We start from the raw sequence: 15,305 nt of genomic DNA, 5'->3' as shown, positions 1-15,305 counted from the left end.
GAGGTGGACACTTTTGGAATGTACTAATGCAGTCCACACAATGAGAAAGAATTCACATTTATACATGCTGCAAAAACACACCCAAAAAAAGAAAATACCTGAACTGTTCCAACTGAAGCTTCGATCTGGCTGAGCGTATGAAGTTTCTTTTTCATGCTGGCTAAAATTGCAGAACGGGGTGGAGGAGTAATGGACATGGCTTGTGGGCGACTGATAAGGAGATCTTCATGCTGCCACTTTTTCAGAAAAAATATTTGTATTGAAGTTTATATAATTTCTTTCAAAAATGTTAAACTTTTAAAAGACAACATTAATTCTAACATCATGGTTACATTTTATATCAAGGATATATTTATAAAGGGTTAAACAATTAATAAATGGCAAATATGTTACAGATATAAGCAGCAGGCATCATAGATAGTTATGAACATCAGTAGAAAGTGATACAGATGGTTATATGCCATGGATACAAATAATGTAGTGTCCTGTTGAACTAAATTAACCATTTATTATTAACCCTTCAGAAAAATATTTATCTCTGTACCCTTAATCTAAAGGAAAATGGATTACACTTTATACTTTTTTTTTTAAACCCATCACAGGTTAACAAACAGAATATTTGAGAAGACATCTATGAAACAGTTTAGCAATTAATGTTTTAATTGTTATTAATTATTATTTTTAAAAACAACTCATTTACATTTAAAATAAAAAACAATTTCCTACTCCACTTTTCTAAAACATACAAAACATTCCAAAAGGAAGACTTATCACAATACTACACTCAACCAAATATCTACATAGCAGAAATCATTAAAGGCTCGTCTTCACATACAGCGGTGCAGCTGTGCTGTTTAGCACTCAGTGAAGATGCTACTACGCTGATGGGAGAGCTTCTCCCATTGGCAGAGTTAATCCACCTCTCCAAGAGATGGTAGCTATGTCGATGGGAGAAGCTCTCTTGTCAAGAAAGCGCTATCTACACAGAGGATTGGGTTGGTATAAATGTCACTCAGGGGTGTGGATTTTTCACTGTGGGCACTGCACTAGTTCCTCCTTTCTCGGGGGGGCTGAAACAGAACTTTCCCCTCATCACCAGACTGGACAAGTGGGTTTTTTCCACCTTCCACACAGCTGGTTTGGGGTGGGGAGAGGCTTAGTTGGGCAAACAGGAAAAGGAATTAGACTATGATGTTGCAACTCATTATGTGAATATGGGACAGATGTCCAGTACAGGTACTCCATAGGGAAGGGATAGAGAGATCAGATCAAATGGATCAGTAAAAGATTTAAAGGAGATATCCTTTAAAGGAGTGGGAAAGAGAGGGGGTGGGGTTGGGGCTCCTATGACTGGTACCGCAGGAAGCCAAATCCCCTCCCTTTACAGCCTCTCTTACCCCTATTCAGAGAGGGGAAGGGGAGGTCCAAGCTGCGGGTTGCTTGAGGATCACAATGGGTAAGGGAGAGGGCTGATGGAAGCCTCCCGGGTACACACTGAAATAATTACGGAATTACCTGCACCATACACTTGTATCTGTCGGGTACTCCCAGACACTTAAAAATACATTTATGGCCTAATTAAAACACATCCAGTGTCTCTGGTCCTTCTTCTGGCATAGCCAGACACTGGTTTATATATGGTTATTTCCAAAACTTAAATTACAAATGGTCATGTCTGCACCCTTGAGAGCAGCTAGCTCCACAAGCTACCACCAGCATGCTACGCTATTCTTCCACATCTGTGTATTAAAACAAAATTTTAAAACTGAAAACTAAATTAAGTTTACTAAAAACCACCGACATTCATTATACACTCCACAAGCAATATGCATTTTATATACCTGCATGACACAACTGAGGCATATTTTTAGATGAACAATTTTGGAAAGAGTTTACATATGGTTTTACCTGGAACATGGCAATATGCAATTGCACCCTCTGAAGGCTAGTCTTGCAAGAAGAAATACTGGTTTCAAGTCTGCGCACTAAATCATGTTTCTTCCATGCTGTGTCATATGAACTGGCCAATACTGTTGCCCTGTTCATGACCAACTGTGAGAACTTGCCAATTTGGATATTGTGTTCTACAGCTTTCTTACACAGGTCATCCACAGAAACTTTGCTTTCTGCTCCAAAGTCCTTAGCCTCTACTTGAGCAATGATATCCACACCCAGAGCACTGATGAAACTGCACAAGGTAAGCCCCAAGGCTTGATTTGGAAGGCCAATTAAAAGCTGTCTCACAAAATCTGCTGTAAATGCCTTTATAGGTTTAGCCATTTGGTCTTCACTAAAACAAGAATTTCTATAAAGGGCTTTCACATTGACAATTTGCACAGGTCCATTTACTGTGTTCTGATCTTCAAGTGAACTTGATCCTTTAAAAAATAAACAATATTTCATATAAACATTTTGTATATCTAGAAAAATTTCATTTATTTTCTGCAAAGACAACAACATTATTACATGACAGAATTTACATTTATTTTCTAGACCGGGGTCTCAAACTCGAATCACCAGGAGGGCAACATGAGGACTCATACATTGGCCTGAGGGCCGCTGCCCCCGCCCCTGACTCCATCCCCACCCCTGCCCACGGGGTGCAGCAGGGGGCTCAGGGCAGGGAGTTGGGGTGCAGAAGGGAGTGCGGGGTGTGGCAGGGGGTTGGGGTGCAGGCAGGCGGCTCAGGGCAGGGGGTTGGGGTGCAGGAGGGAGTGCGGGGTGTGGCAGGAGGTTGGGGTGCAGGAGGGAGTGCGGGGTATGGCAGGGGTTGGGGTGCAGGCAGGGGGCTCAGGGCAGGGAGTTGGGGTGCAGGAGGGGTTCGGGGTTCCGGCCCGGCGCTACTTACCTTGAGGGGCTCCAGGGTGGCGGGGGTGCGCACCGGGGCCAGGGTAGGCTCCCTGGCTCTGGCCCAGCCCCGTACCGCTCCGGGAAGCGGTGGGCACCGCTTCCCTGCAGCCCCGGGGGAAGGGGGAGCAGAGAACTCCGTGAGCTGTTCTTGTCTGTGGGTACCTCCCCCGAAGCTCCCACTGGCCGCGCTTCCCCATTCCCGGCCAATGGGAGCTTCAGGGGAGATAACCACAGGCAAAAACAGCTCACGGAGTTCTCTGCTCCCCGTTCTCCCGGAACTGCAGGGAAGTGGTGCCAGCCACTTCCCGGAGTGGCGTGGGGCCCTCAGCACCACAGGGTTGGCAAATCCATGGGCCGGATCCGGTCCAGGTCTGTAGTTTGCCCACCTCTGGCCTGGAGGTAGGCTGGGGATGTGGCACGCTGGGGAGGGGACAGAAGTCGTGTGGAGCTTGGTGGGCTGCAGGGAAGAACCCCGCGGGCCCCATGTTTGAGACCCCTGTTCTAGACACTAGCATCTTAAAATATGTAAGTTACAAAAATACAGATTAGTTTCACTCTGTACTCAGATCACAGGTAAAATGGTGTAGAACAGGGAGGTTTCCTATTGCTATGAAACAAAAATGGTTTCTTTTACATTCATGCATATTTACCTGACAAAGTTTTAGAAAATGTACCACAGAGTCTGAAAAATTCTTTAATTGTCTGTAGTCTCTTTAGAAAGAAAATCTCCTCTAGAACTTGTCGATTATCGTCATCATCAAAGAAATTAACTTGAGTGCTCCGGGCTTCCCTGATTATATCAATCTTACGCCAAGTGACAGGTACTTCCATCTTGTTTAGCTGAATGAAAGTAAGGAAAGGATTATTTTCTTGTTTTATAAATGCCTTATGCCTCAAGGATATTTTGAAAAATAAAGCCATACCTTTTCAATTAACAAGCCAAATGCAGTTTCTACTTGGGCAAACATTCCATCAAATGCAACCAAAAGCATCTGACCAGCTGACATTTTTGGAGTTTCATCAACTGAACCATTTCTTGGCTGAATTAGTTCACCATACTGAGCATGAAGTATTCTAGGAAAAAGATAAAGGGGTTAAGATATTTTTGCTACCAAAAATACCTATGGCCACTGGTGATTCTATCTGACCAGGAAGTCTTGTGCAGAAAACTCATTCAAACAGTGGCTGCTGCAGGAACTGCAAAAATTATGAATTCCTCACTCCAGTTCACAACCTTCTCAGATTTTAGAGACACTTGCTCTCCTGAAATCTCATCTCTCCATATTTTCCTAAGTTTTTCTTTTTAAATCTCTAACATAAAAGCGTCTGGCTAAAAGAATGGTCTTGTGTTGCCTGGACACTTTGGGAAATACCCCAAACATCAAATGTATCTTAATGTCTAATTTATGCTGATTAAAATATAAAAGTTTTCATAATCTCACATTTATACTCATTTTACTATTATTCATTGTTAGGTGACAAATAATCAAATTAAAGACAAACCAAGAATTGGATATGGTGGGTTAGAATACGGCAAAACATACTGAATTTGAACTAAAGGAAACACACACAAAACTATTTACCTTGCAACATCAATGTAATGAGTATGTGTTTCTTCTTCTAGCCCCATAGCTGTATTTCTTAAATAAGCTTGAAGAGATTCAACCAGCGTTTGCAAAGGGACTCCATCAGTTGTTTGTTCAATAAGATTGTCCAGTTCATGAAGCATACTTTCTAAAGTGTACTCTCCTTTCATTAAACACCTAAGAGCTTCTGGAAAAATGATCTGCCTGAAGTTTGAGTTCAATTCCTGTCAGAAATATGCAAGAATAAGAAAAAAAAATAGCTTCTTCCCTTTTTAGATGTCCTATGCAATGCCTTATTTATATTATAAGTATGCCACCTACAGTAAAGGTTGTTTGAAGACAATAGACTATTGACTAGCAAAAGGATCAGAAACTTGATTCAAATATTTTATCATATAAATTGAGAATAGGAAGCCCTGTAACTTTGAATTTAGATGTTCTAAACCTAAAGCAATGGCATTTTACATAAACCAAAGGGTTTTAAAACATTAAGTAGTAAAGGCAATATCTTAGAGAAAGTGTCTTGTTGCCCACTTTGTCACCTTTTCATGACTTATGCAGATTACTGAACCACCACTCTGTAGCAAATAACCAATTTTGTATGGAAAAATAATTGGAAAACATTTAAAGTAGTTTTAGCTTATCTGACTGCTGTTTAGCAACTAGAAATTAGGAGCTCTAGCACCATGTGACCAATCAGCTCTGCAAGGACTAACTGCAAGTGCTCTGCAGATGACTGGTAGTACAGAGACTTCATTTTGAGAACCACTATTTTCACTACACAGAATGCATCTGAGGGCTAAAGCACATTGTGTAAGGTATCAGCCAGCGCCCTCCATCTCCAAAACAAGACAGGATGCACCAAAAGAAAGGTTAGTTAGCTTAGTTTAGTAAGATTTTCAAGTCTCATCCAAGAACTCAAAAGGAAATATGACCATATTTGTGTGCAGTGCAATTAAGTTATATGCATGCTTCTGAAACACGGGTTAATGCTTTGCACTTATAAAATAGCACCTTTCTTCAGAGACTCTCAAGGCCCTTTATAAAGGTGGGTAAAGAGTGCTTTTGAAAAGTGACTCGGGAGCACAAAAATCCTCAAAAATGTAACAGTCACACCTGTCATAGCCAAATGGATGGCTGGTGAAAACCAAGTATTTGATCCATATGATTCAGAGTTGCCCTTAAAGTGAAAAGTTTCTATGGGTTAGCACTCTTCTGTAGGTAAAATGAAGATAGTTAATTCCTCCTCCCCCCCCCCCCCCCCCACGTCTGGGAGCTGAGGCCTGTAAAGTATTCCTTTAGTGTGTTTCAAACAGCTTGTGGTTTGTTGTTTTTGGTTTTTTTTTGTTTTTTTTTTTGGGGGGGGGGGGGAGAGGAGGAATAAACTGTAGCTAGAAATAAATAGAAATGAGAAATTTTAAACACTATTTGGAAACCTTTTTGGACTCCCAGCGATAGGGGTCATGGAATACTATGAAATAACAGCAAGACATAAAGCTGTTACTTTGACTAATTTGTTACTATCCCCATCTTCTATATCTCATTATGGTTAATAAATAGTAACTTTTTTCAAAATTTTGGGTTGCATTAATAGTTTGTTTTAGTCATTTAAATATGAAGTAAAGATAGTAAAAATAATAGGTTGAGAGTCAGGGAATAAATGGGATATTTAAGACTAATTCCTGATGAAAGACTTCTGGTGATAATGTAAAATAATTATAAATACTTTTTTAGGAGAATTTCTGGAACACAACATAAACTATATGGCTCCACCGAAGCCAAAAAAACAATGGGGAAAAAAACAATGGCATAAAAGTACACTTCACCTGAAGTGAGATGTAAACTCCATTAGCTAAGTGAACTGCTTCTGATGCTTCAATTGGGTTTGGAATGTCCAAGTCTTGTGGGACCAGATGACATTGCTTCAACAACTGCACGAGGCATGTAACATTCCCACTCATGCTACACAGCTCCTCCAAGAACCAGGCTCCATCCCTTGAAGTCAGATCAACCAGCTGCTCTCCAGCACTAGATGCAGCACCTTCCATCATTAGATTACGTCTAAATGAAGCAATATTTCTGTTAGACAAGTAAAAGCACATGTGCTAATGCATATTAAGTTTACTTTGCTTCTACTTAAATTGATAAGCTAGCCATAAAAACATGGAATGGAACAGATCTCAAAAAAAGGCAACATATTTTATAGTATATTCCAGGCAATATGGTAATTTAGATTTCTAATACTGATATTAAATTGATAAAATGATTTTCTAATTAAAGTCAATAACTCAAGTGTAAAAAAAATTACCTTTTTTGGCCAAAAAAGGAATATATAATCATCTGCGATGACCTGGGAAAATGTCTGTTATATTTCTTAGGAATACTGTGTGACTGTTTCCCAGCAATTGTGTATTGCTGCCTGCCTAAATGCATAGAGTGAAATCAAAGGAGGCTGTAAAAGGATGTTGAGGAGCCAGGTAAGAGGAGTAACACGAGACAGATAAGACAGCCTCTTAGGTAGGCAGCTACAAGGGAATTAAGATAACAGTGGCTCGGCCATCGTGTGCGTGTGGGAGGGGCCGGGGGACGGGACAGACATGATGATGATATTGGATTCATCCAAGCTAGGTTGTTTTACTCTTCCAAAGTTGAACTGAGATCAAAGGAGAACCTGAAAGATCAGAAAATCCTGACGAGTTTAAAAGGTGCTTCTGGCAGAAAAGTCAAAGTAGGTGGGGAAGTGGTCAGAGAGGCTGGTCAGGATGTGACAGTGAAAAGGCTAACAGTGACTGACATTCAGGGACTGGGGGGAAAAGCTGCAAGCAGGACAGACTGTTTCACCCAACTCAAGAGATGGGGAATAAGCCAGACTCTTTAATCTCAGCTAGGGATTAAGAGGTTAAAAGCTTAGGTAAGGAAATATGCATGTAGGTTTCTTATTTTAAATCCACTTCTCTAAGCACTGAGTATCTTTAGGAAAAATAAATCATGTTCTTTTTTTTAAAATCAGCTGTTTCTGCATTACTACACACACATACAGACACAAGGCTCCCAAAAGGGAAACCTTGCAGTATACAACCCCCGCTGGATCTCCTGAATTAGTCACAGGTGGTAGCCAGGGGGGCTGTAACCCAGAGACAGTGGTTGGATCACAAGACCCCCACCACAAAAAGAAGTGGAGGCACAGGCCTGAAACTGGAAAGGGTACACTAAGGGGACTGGAAAACGGTCTCATAGGGGGCAGCCTATCCAGGGACCATGAGATCATCTACCTATAGTATATTTTATAAACAGACAGCTCACCTTGTAAGGGTGCAAAGAGCAGATATTATAACACTTGCTAGGCTCAATGACCCCTCCTCTCCATTTTCATGAAGGAAAACCTTAATGCAGCGTTCAATTTCTTTCAACTGTTCCTCACACACTGGCACAGTGACTGCTTCTTGTTTCAAACGTTCCACCTGTCTGATTAGTCTGTTGTTTATATCTGCTGCATATCTTTGAAGAGTCATTTCTGTAGCAGTTATGAACTGACATACAGCTGGAGGTGGCTGAGGAGCATACTGCATTTCATACCTGTAAAATGACAACAAAATGACAAGTTCTCCTTTCTGACGCTCTAACAAGCTGCATTCCATTCCCTAGGAAGAGTACTCCTTATTTAAACAGGAACTGAATCATGAAATATTTTGGGCCAAATTCTAGATGTGAACAAAGTGGACGATGGCCACCCTACTTTGGCTCTTCTGTCAAATCATGGACTTGTAACTCATTCAATGGCTCCTGACATGGAGTACAATAGTGCATGGACAGCTCTGGTGTAGATCAAGTCTCTCTGTCAAAAAAAAAAAAAAGATGGCAAAAAATTCACAAGATTCCCACCCCCTCCCCCTTTGCTGAAAATTTTGGTTCTTCCAAACCAGCTTTAGTCTGCTTCTATACAAGTGCCTGACCCAAGTCATGATGTCCATCCACATTTCCCCCCCTACTTTTGGCACAAAAAGAAATCATGAGAGTTGATCTAAGCCAGGATACAAATGCAAATTAACACTGCTTTTGTTTTGAATGCATCTCCTTTTATCGAGGTGGAGAGCTTACGTTCACTTCCCCTTCATTACCCAGAATTCGATCCTTTGTTTCCAGAACATCTCTAATACAGTAGATGCACTGAGTATATTGATCTAGCAAATTTTTTTTTTTTGAGTTAAAATAAAGTCTTCCTTCTTCAGTGTCACCTTTCAACATTTTTTAGGGAATGAGTTGGCAATAAATTTAGAATAGCACCGATGTAAGTCAATGGACATCCTACCTTTCTGCCTTTTGATTATAATCCAGCATTAACACTAAAATCTATTCTCAGGATCAATTTGTGGACAACAAGCCAGAAGTCTCCTAATTTCAGAAGTACAATTAATGTTAAAAACCACTAACCATGCTACTAAATACCAGTTCACTGTGCTTTTGAGTTTTTCTACCACCCATCATTGTAGTATTTGATAACAATGCCAAAGTCCCTAGTGACCTCATGGAGTCTCAGGCACTTCTTTTTCATGATCAAAACTCTGCTTGGTGTGGGGTAGCGTTTTGTTTTGTTTTAAACCATGACGGTCACTTTCCTAGAGCTGTGCACAGCCATTAATCACAAAATAAAGCAACAATATTTATAGTTCTGTTTTGTCACTACATGGATGAAGCTGTGACCACACTTTACAAGATATTCTCTATTATCTTTTTAAAACTTCTGTAATAGCACTTTAAAAAGAAACAGTCCTTGGAAAGACTATGGCATTTTAATATAAAACAAAACTTTAGTATTTTACATTTCCTGCTTAATATAAAGATATCTGGAAAGTAGCAAGGATTAAATTACTAGGGAAATCCATTGTGCTGTCAACTTACTTCCCGTAGAGATCCTGACAACGTTCTATGGTCATGTTACAGATGAGTTCTTCCATCCAGGTCTTCCACTGCTCAATTCGGTGTTTCTGAAACACAGCTTTGGGATACTGAAGAGCTACTGTTGCATAGTTATGCAATTGTTCAAGACAGCCACGTAAAACAGACCGCCTCTGTTGAAGAAAAGCACCAACCTCTCCCTCTAGCTGTTCACACTGACTGATCAAATGTGCCTGGCCAGCATTCTGTAGAAAGGCTGTTGCTGGTACATAACTTGGGGGACCTTTCAAGAAAGAGATTAAATTTTAACTATTTTCCTGTAACTATTGGTGATCACATATGTAATATGACCATAATTTAAAATCACTTCTTTATATGTATAAAACCAGAGTATTACAAACATACTTTTAAGTCATTTGTTAAGAAAACATTTGGTTTTAAATACTAGTTCAATTATTTTGTCATGGATAAAAATACCTAGAGAAGGATACAATACTGTTTATTTCATACCAAGGTCCATTTGGGTGCTAATTTCTTGAAGAAGACTTGCAAGTTGTGTTGCCTCTAAATTATTAAAAGCAGCTTGGTAATGTGTTATCCACTGCTCAAATTCATTCAGCTTCACTTGGATTGCTTCCTGAACAGCTCTTTGCTGTGATTGCAGCTGGGTGTGTTCAGAATACCTGAGTTATAGAAGTCAGGGAATCTATTAACCGCCATATGAGAAATATTTAACTACACCGATCAAAGCAGTACTAACTCAATTGATCTGAAAATCTGTTTTATAATTTTCACAGGATTACATATTATAAAAAGTTAAAAACAAATATATTAAACACTAATTGTATTTGCACTGTGAGAACAGGTTTCTCACTGCTGTCAATCTCGGGTTCGAAGTAACCGTTATAAAATTAACCAGTGTGCAGACAGCATCCTATTCATAAAAAGCTGCAATGTGTTAACAGTGCAATATAAAACAAAGCTTTAAGATCCTCAAATAAATGCACTGTAGAAGCATAGATATTTCGATACCTGTGCTGCAATGTATGAGATGGGTGATCCACTCCTTCTGCTCCTTCAAGAAATTCTAACTCTTCTAGTAATTTGCCTTGCAATTTTTCAATGTCCGTCAACTGTTCTTGCAAGCTTAGATACTCTTCTAAACTGCTGTCCAGCTTAGGAAGCACAACCAGCATTTCATCTCTGTTCTTAAACCAGTTTACCTATAAATCAAGATATAGAAATTAGAAAAATAGATGTGATACTTATTCAAATGGATAGAGGAGGGAGTACTTCATTTCTGCGCTGCTGCTCAGCTGTAATCCATGGGTACAGGTTTCTTTCACTCTCACAGGTATTAAGCTTTTAGGACATAGGTCAATATTTTGACCAATGTCTCTAGGCTTCAGATTTCAACCCTGTGGCCCAATGCAGGAAATTTCTTTAGCACATACTTAACCTTCATGTGCTTAAAAGTTAAGCGTGTTCTTAAGTGTCCTTCCTAAACAGTGACTTTCCTAAATCTGGGCCTGAATTAGCTCAATAAAAGAGGTCAGTATTATGCTCTTAGTAAATAGTATTTCTAACATGCAAAAACTACTTTAAAATGTGAAGAATTTCTATTCATGAGACTTTTAGCTTTTTTAAAATGTTTTATCTGATAGTATAATGTGAAATTTTACTTTAGTGACTCTACTTCACCTTTATCTCAGCTACTCTTGAAGAAAAGAGGCTACGAGTGATGTCTCTTTCCATCTCTCTTTTGCTCTGTTTGTTTTCAGCCTGCTGGCCACCACCACCATACACAGCCCCAGCAAATCCTGCTTCCCCTCCTGCTGTCCAGTCCACAAGAGGATCATAAACAAAAGCCTCAAGCAACGTAAGCAAAGTCTCTCTCCCACGTCGCATAATATGTAGAACCTGTATTTTGTGTATTTTAACAAGTTTAGTCAGGTTAAGTTATCCTCATAAAATAGCACAGTTTTTAAATACAATATATACATTAATATTTGAATAGCTAAATAAAGCAATCCATAACTTTCCTGAAGGTGGATATACTGAAGTATATACAATTATAGCTGCAAGTTCAAATAGCACTTTCTTGAGTTTCAGCTGCACCAGAGTTTGCGTTCTAACCTTTCTTCACAAGCTCCTAACTCTTTGAAAACATTTACTTTGGGGATGAATTTTTCTGTATTTGTCTCTGCCCAAAGCTGATTTTTCTTTTCTTATTTGTGCATAAAGAGTGCAGAGGTGGGAAGACAGAGAGAAGAAAAGTAGTAGAGAAAGAAGAGGAAAGATAATGACAACCAAGCAAAATCCCTTCAGTCATCTGAGTTATGGTTGAGTAAATAAATGTCAACTTCCCCCTTGTGTAACATATAAATAAAAAAATAAAAATCTCTTTCTCTCTCTTTTTTTTAATAAAAAAAAAAAAAAAAAAAAAAAAAAAACCTTGACAGTACACCAAAAAAACCTGAAGTCTGAAATGCAAGTTTGACATGCATATAGTCTTCCTGGAGAGCTATTTCATTTGTTTGGTATGCAGTAAAAAATAAAAAGGTTCTTAGGGGCTGAAAGAAGTCTCTGAACATGCTCAGTAGTAAGTGAAGATCTCAGTGAAACTTAATGCCTTCTTTGTCATATCACCACAAATTCTCCAGAAACACCCCCTCAATTTACTATTAGAATACAAAAACTTTTCAGGTATTAAATTCTCTAACCATCTTATATATCCCCATAAGACATAACAGATTCATAGACCTTAAGGCCAGAAGATATCATCAGATCATCTAGTTTGACCACCTGTATATCACAGGCCAGTACATTTCACACAATTACCCCAGTACTGAGCTCAATAACCCATGTTTAGCCAAAGCATATCTTCCAGAAAGGCATCCAAGTCTTGATTTGAAGACATCAAAAGATGGAGAATCCACCACTTCCCTTGGTAGTTTGTTCCAATAGTTAATCATGCTCACGTTAAAGGTGTGCCTTATTTCTAATTTTAATTGGTTGACAGGTATGATTGGCTATGTGCTTCTTACATTGCATTTATCTCAAATTTTAACACAGTATTCTAAACATAATACTTTATATTTCTGATCTGGAGAGCCTAATTTTTAATAGTCAGTTAAACCTGCCAAACAATGGACCACTGTGATTATGCCAACATCTGGAGCCAAATTTTATATACTTGTACACTTATTTTTTTTTTAGGGTTTCACATAAATATAAAATGTCCCCAAAATAATACTCTTATTTCCTCCATATCAAAACACAACATTTAAAGAATAAGAATAGAATAAGGCTTTGAAAAGGCAGTAAGGAGAAGGGAAGCATTTCCAAACAAACACAGATGAGAGTTCCCCACATTTCTAGAAGTCACACAGCCTACCTGTTCACAAGAAAGCCTGAAAACCCCTTCTACTCCTGTTACTCCAAGTGCTGTTTCAATATTGTGTGTCATCCGGAACGGAACTTTTTCTGGTACTCTAAGGCTTTTTCCTTCAAGAGAAAGATTCAGATTTTTAATTATTAAGAAAAGGTTATATTTGAACAATGTATATAAAAGAAAATATTTTTTACCTTTTTCAAAGCAAACATTGTAATCTATATGTACAACTTCTCCTGTAGTCATGTCGATAAGAACATTATCCAGATGTCTGTCTCCAAGACCAATTATATAGCCAACCATGGACATAACTGCAGTGGATCTTGCGTATGACTTTAAAGAAAATTTCAGAATAATATTTTGGGTTTTATGAACCTTAAAAAAACATCACTTAATTTTTTTATTATTCTTTTTAGGATAATTCACAGCAGTCAGTTGCAAGTTCTCCTTTACTGATTGTCTCAAGACATCTACCAACAGAGCACTCATTTATTTAAGAACTTCAATTAATAGGCTAATTAAGATACAGGTAATCAGGTTTCCCACTTCTTTCTAGGTCACCATTTTTTCTGCTTTTACTTCCAATCTCTCTCGCTCCCTTCTTCCAACTATCCATATTAAAGCACACACTTCTGGTAAGTGATGATTCAATAGTACTAGCTCACCTGTCCCTACAAGAGTGCCATTGCTATAAGCATCCCAAGCATCTACTGCCCCTCACTCAAGTCAAAAATATGGTTTTAAAAAGGAAAATAATGTATGTTAGCTTACCTGTGTAACTCTCCACCACTCATCAGGTGTAGCACATGATGACCAAAGTTCTTTAGCTAGAAGATTTGGTGGAGTTGCTTCCATAAGCTCCTCTAGAACAGCCTTCATTACATTCAAAGGCCAGTCACGACGAGATACATCTAGACTAAGCCCAACTGCCTTCAAAGCAGGTCCAATTTTACTGTAGTAAAGTTCACTGGGTCTAGGTACTATTCCAGGATTTTGAGGGGTCTGGTAAGAATCCTGAGCCTACAAGAAATTGAATTATAAAGCTATCTTATTTATTCTACTACAATACTGAGTTGAAGTTATCCTAAAGTCAGTTCAGACTAAAAAAGTTGGAATCTAAATCCTCTCTCCTGATGATGACTTGCAGCGCTTGGACTAACTATTTCAAATTCAGGACGTTGGGTTTTTTTTTTTAAATTTAGGACGGTGATTTTCAAAGCACTCAGCACAGTCTTACCTCAACTTCTACTGAAGTCAACGGGACTTTTATAACTAATTCAGTGGCAGCAGGGTTAGGACAACATTTAGCACTTCTGAAAATCCCTTTCTAAAGCTACAGAAGGTAAAGTGACAAAAGAGCTAAGAATGGAAAAGAAACAAATGGTTTAGAGTAACTTTAGCTCAAGCCATCCAAAAATGCTCCTACCCTTGAAGTATCATGCAAGAATAGTATAATTAAATTAAAATATGCCTAAGAACCGTTCCTCTCTCTAAAAGACAAAATTTGTCTATACAGTTTTGCCTGACATCTGATCAAACCCATAAGATATGAACATACAGATCTGCTCAGAACGAATGCATGTACAGATAAAAATAATGAAAAATATTTTAATATTTGCTTTAGGTTTTAAAGAAACTTATGATCTATTCCACTTCTGAGAGGCGCTAAAATACAGTAGTTACCTTCTGAGCTTGTAAAGCAGCTTCTCGCTGCTGCCACCGCTTGTAAAGGCCAAATAAAGGAGTGGCTCCATCCACCCACTGAATCAGGCCTGATCTCGTTCCCAGCGGTGTCACAGAATAGTGCCTAGCATGAAACCGTGGTGTCTCTTGACGATTAATTGTAGCAAACATGGTGTTCACAATTGATAAAAACTGCATGATTCTCTCATCTAGATGTAAATCTTCTAAACCTGTATTATAAAATTTAAAAGTATTCTGTTTAAAATTTAGCTTCTACAACTAAAATAATAAAAGCTCTTTTTCCTTAAATGAATCCCCCAAAGTAGCATTTCTGAAGTGCACATTTCATTTTAGACTTAAAAAGCTATATATCTATCCAGGCCCAGAATGGGTTCCTAAGCAATGGGGTATTTGCTAAGAAAACAGTCCTTGCGCTTGGGCTGCTGTTCTAACTCCACGGGAGAAGCATGCAAGTGGAGTGCCAGCTCTGCAGATCACTTCACTACCATTCACGCCTCAGGCTGACGCTCTCTCTTCAGGCTACTGCATGAGTTTTGTGAGAGAGTTCAGCTGAGAAGAAAGATCAAAACAGGCTGCAGCTGGGACTCTGTTTTCTGTTGCAACAGCCACAAGGACCCACAGGCCTCTTCTTCTGAGAGTCAAAGAATCTTACAGAATTTCTGGAAAGAAAAGCTGATGGATGATGGATACTATTACATATGGACACCTACAATGTCTTTCATCCACTGTTCAGGTATAATTTTAAGGGCTACCTAAGAAGTTTTTTGGCCAGGCTGACTTTATCAGAATACACACTCAATGTTCACAATACATCTTTCCAACTTTAGGTGTGCTACTCTCTAATTTAAAGTGAGTGTAAGCCTGAATAACATACA

At 38.9% G+C, this 15,305-nt stretch overlaps 1 protein-coding gene across 2 annotated transcripts in view; it reads right to left on the bottom strand.

Annotated features, from left to right (window-relative positions):
* Positions 1–15,305, bottom strand: part of SMG1 (SMG1 nonsense mediated mRNA decay associated PI3K related kinase) — a 119,015-nt gene that overhangs the window by 7,984 nt on the left and 95,726 nt on the right. For both annotated transcript variants that reach the window (XM_048865858.2, XM_075132746.1), the window contains 15 exons: positions 14,410–14,639; positions 13,498–13,746; positions 12,921–13,059; positions 12,730–12,839; positions 11,034–11,252; positions 10,365–10,555; positions 9,843–10,015; positions 9,336–9,615; positions 7,740–8,012; positions 6,263–6,497; positions 4,434–4,660; positions 3,774–3,924; positions 3,501–3,690; positions 1,909–2,378; positions 99–236 (listed from right to left, as the gene is read on the bottom strand). In XM_048865858.2, coding sequence (XP_048721815.2) covers positions 99–236; positions 1,909–2,378; positions 3,501–3,690; positions 3,774–3,924; positions 4,434–4,660; positions 6,263–6,497; positions 7,740–8,012; positions 9,336–9,615; positions 9,843–10,015; positions 10,365–10,555; positions 11,034–11,252; positions 12,730–12,839; positions 12,921–13,059; positions 13,498–13,746; positions 14,410–14,639 — 3,275 coding nt within the window. The remainder of the gene's footprint in view (positions 1–98; positions 237–1,908; positions 2,379–3,500; positions 3,691–3,773; positions 3,925–4,433; positions 4,661–6,262; positions 6,498–7,739; positions 8,013–9,335; positions 9,616–9,842; positions 10,016–10,364; positions 10,556–11,033; positions 11,253–12,729; positions 12,840–12,920; positions 13,060–13,497; positions 13,747–14,409; positions 14,640–15,305) is intronic.

This window comes from Caretta caretta, chromosome 10, assembly GCF_965140235.1.
Source record: "Caretta caretta isolate rCarCar2 chromosome 10, rCarCar1.hap1, whole genome shotgun sequence".
Classification (NCBI taxonomy): Eukaryota; Metazoa; Chordata; order Testudines; family Cheloniidae; genus Caretta; species Caretta caretta.
The sequence above is the reverse complement of the archived record's forward strand: the minus strand, read 5'-3'. Positions and strand labels throughout refer to the sequence as shown.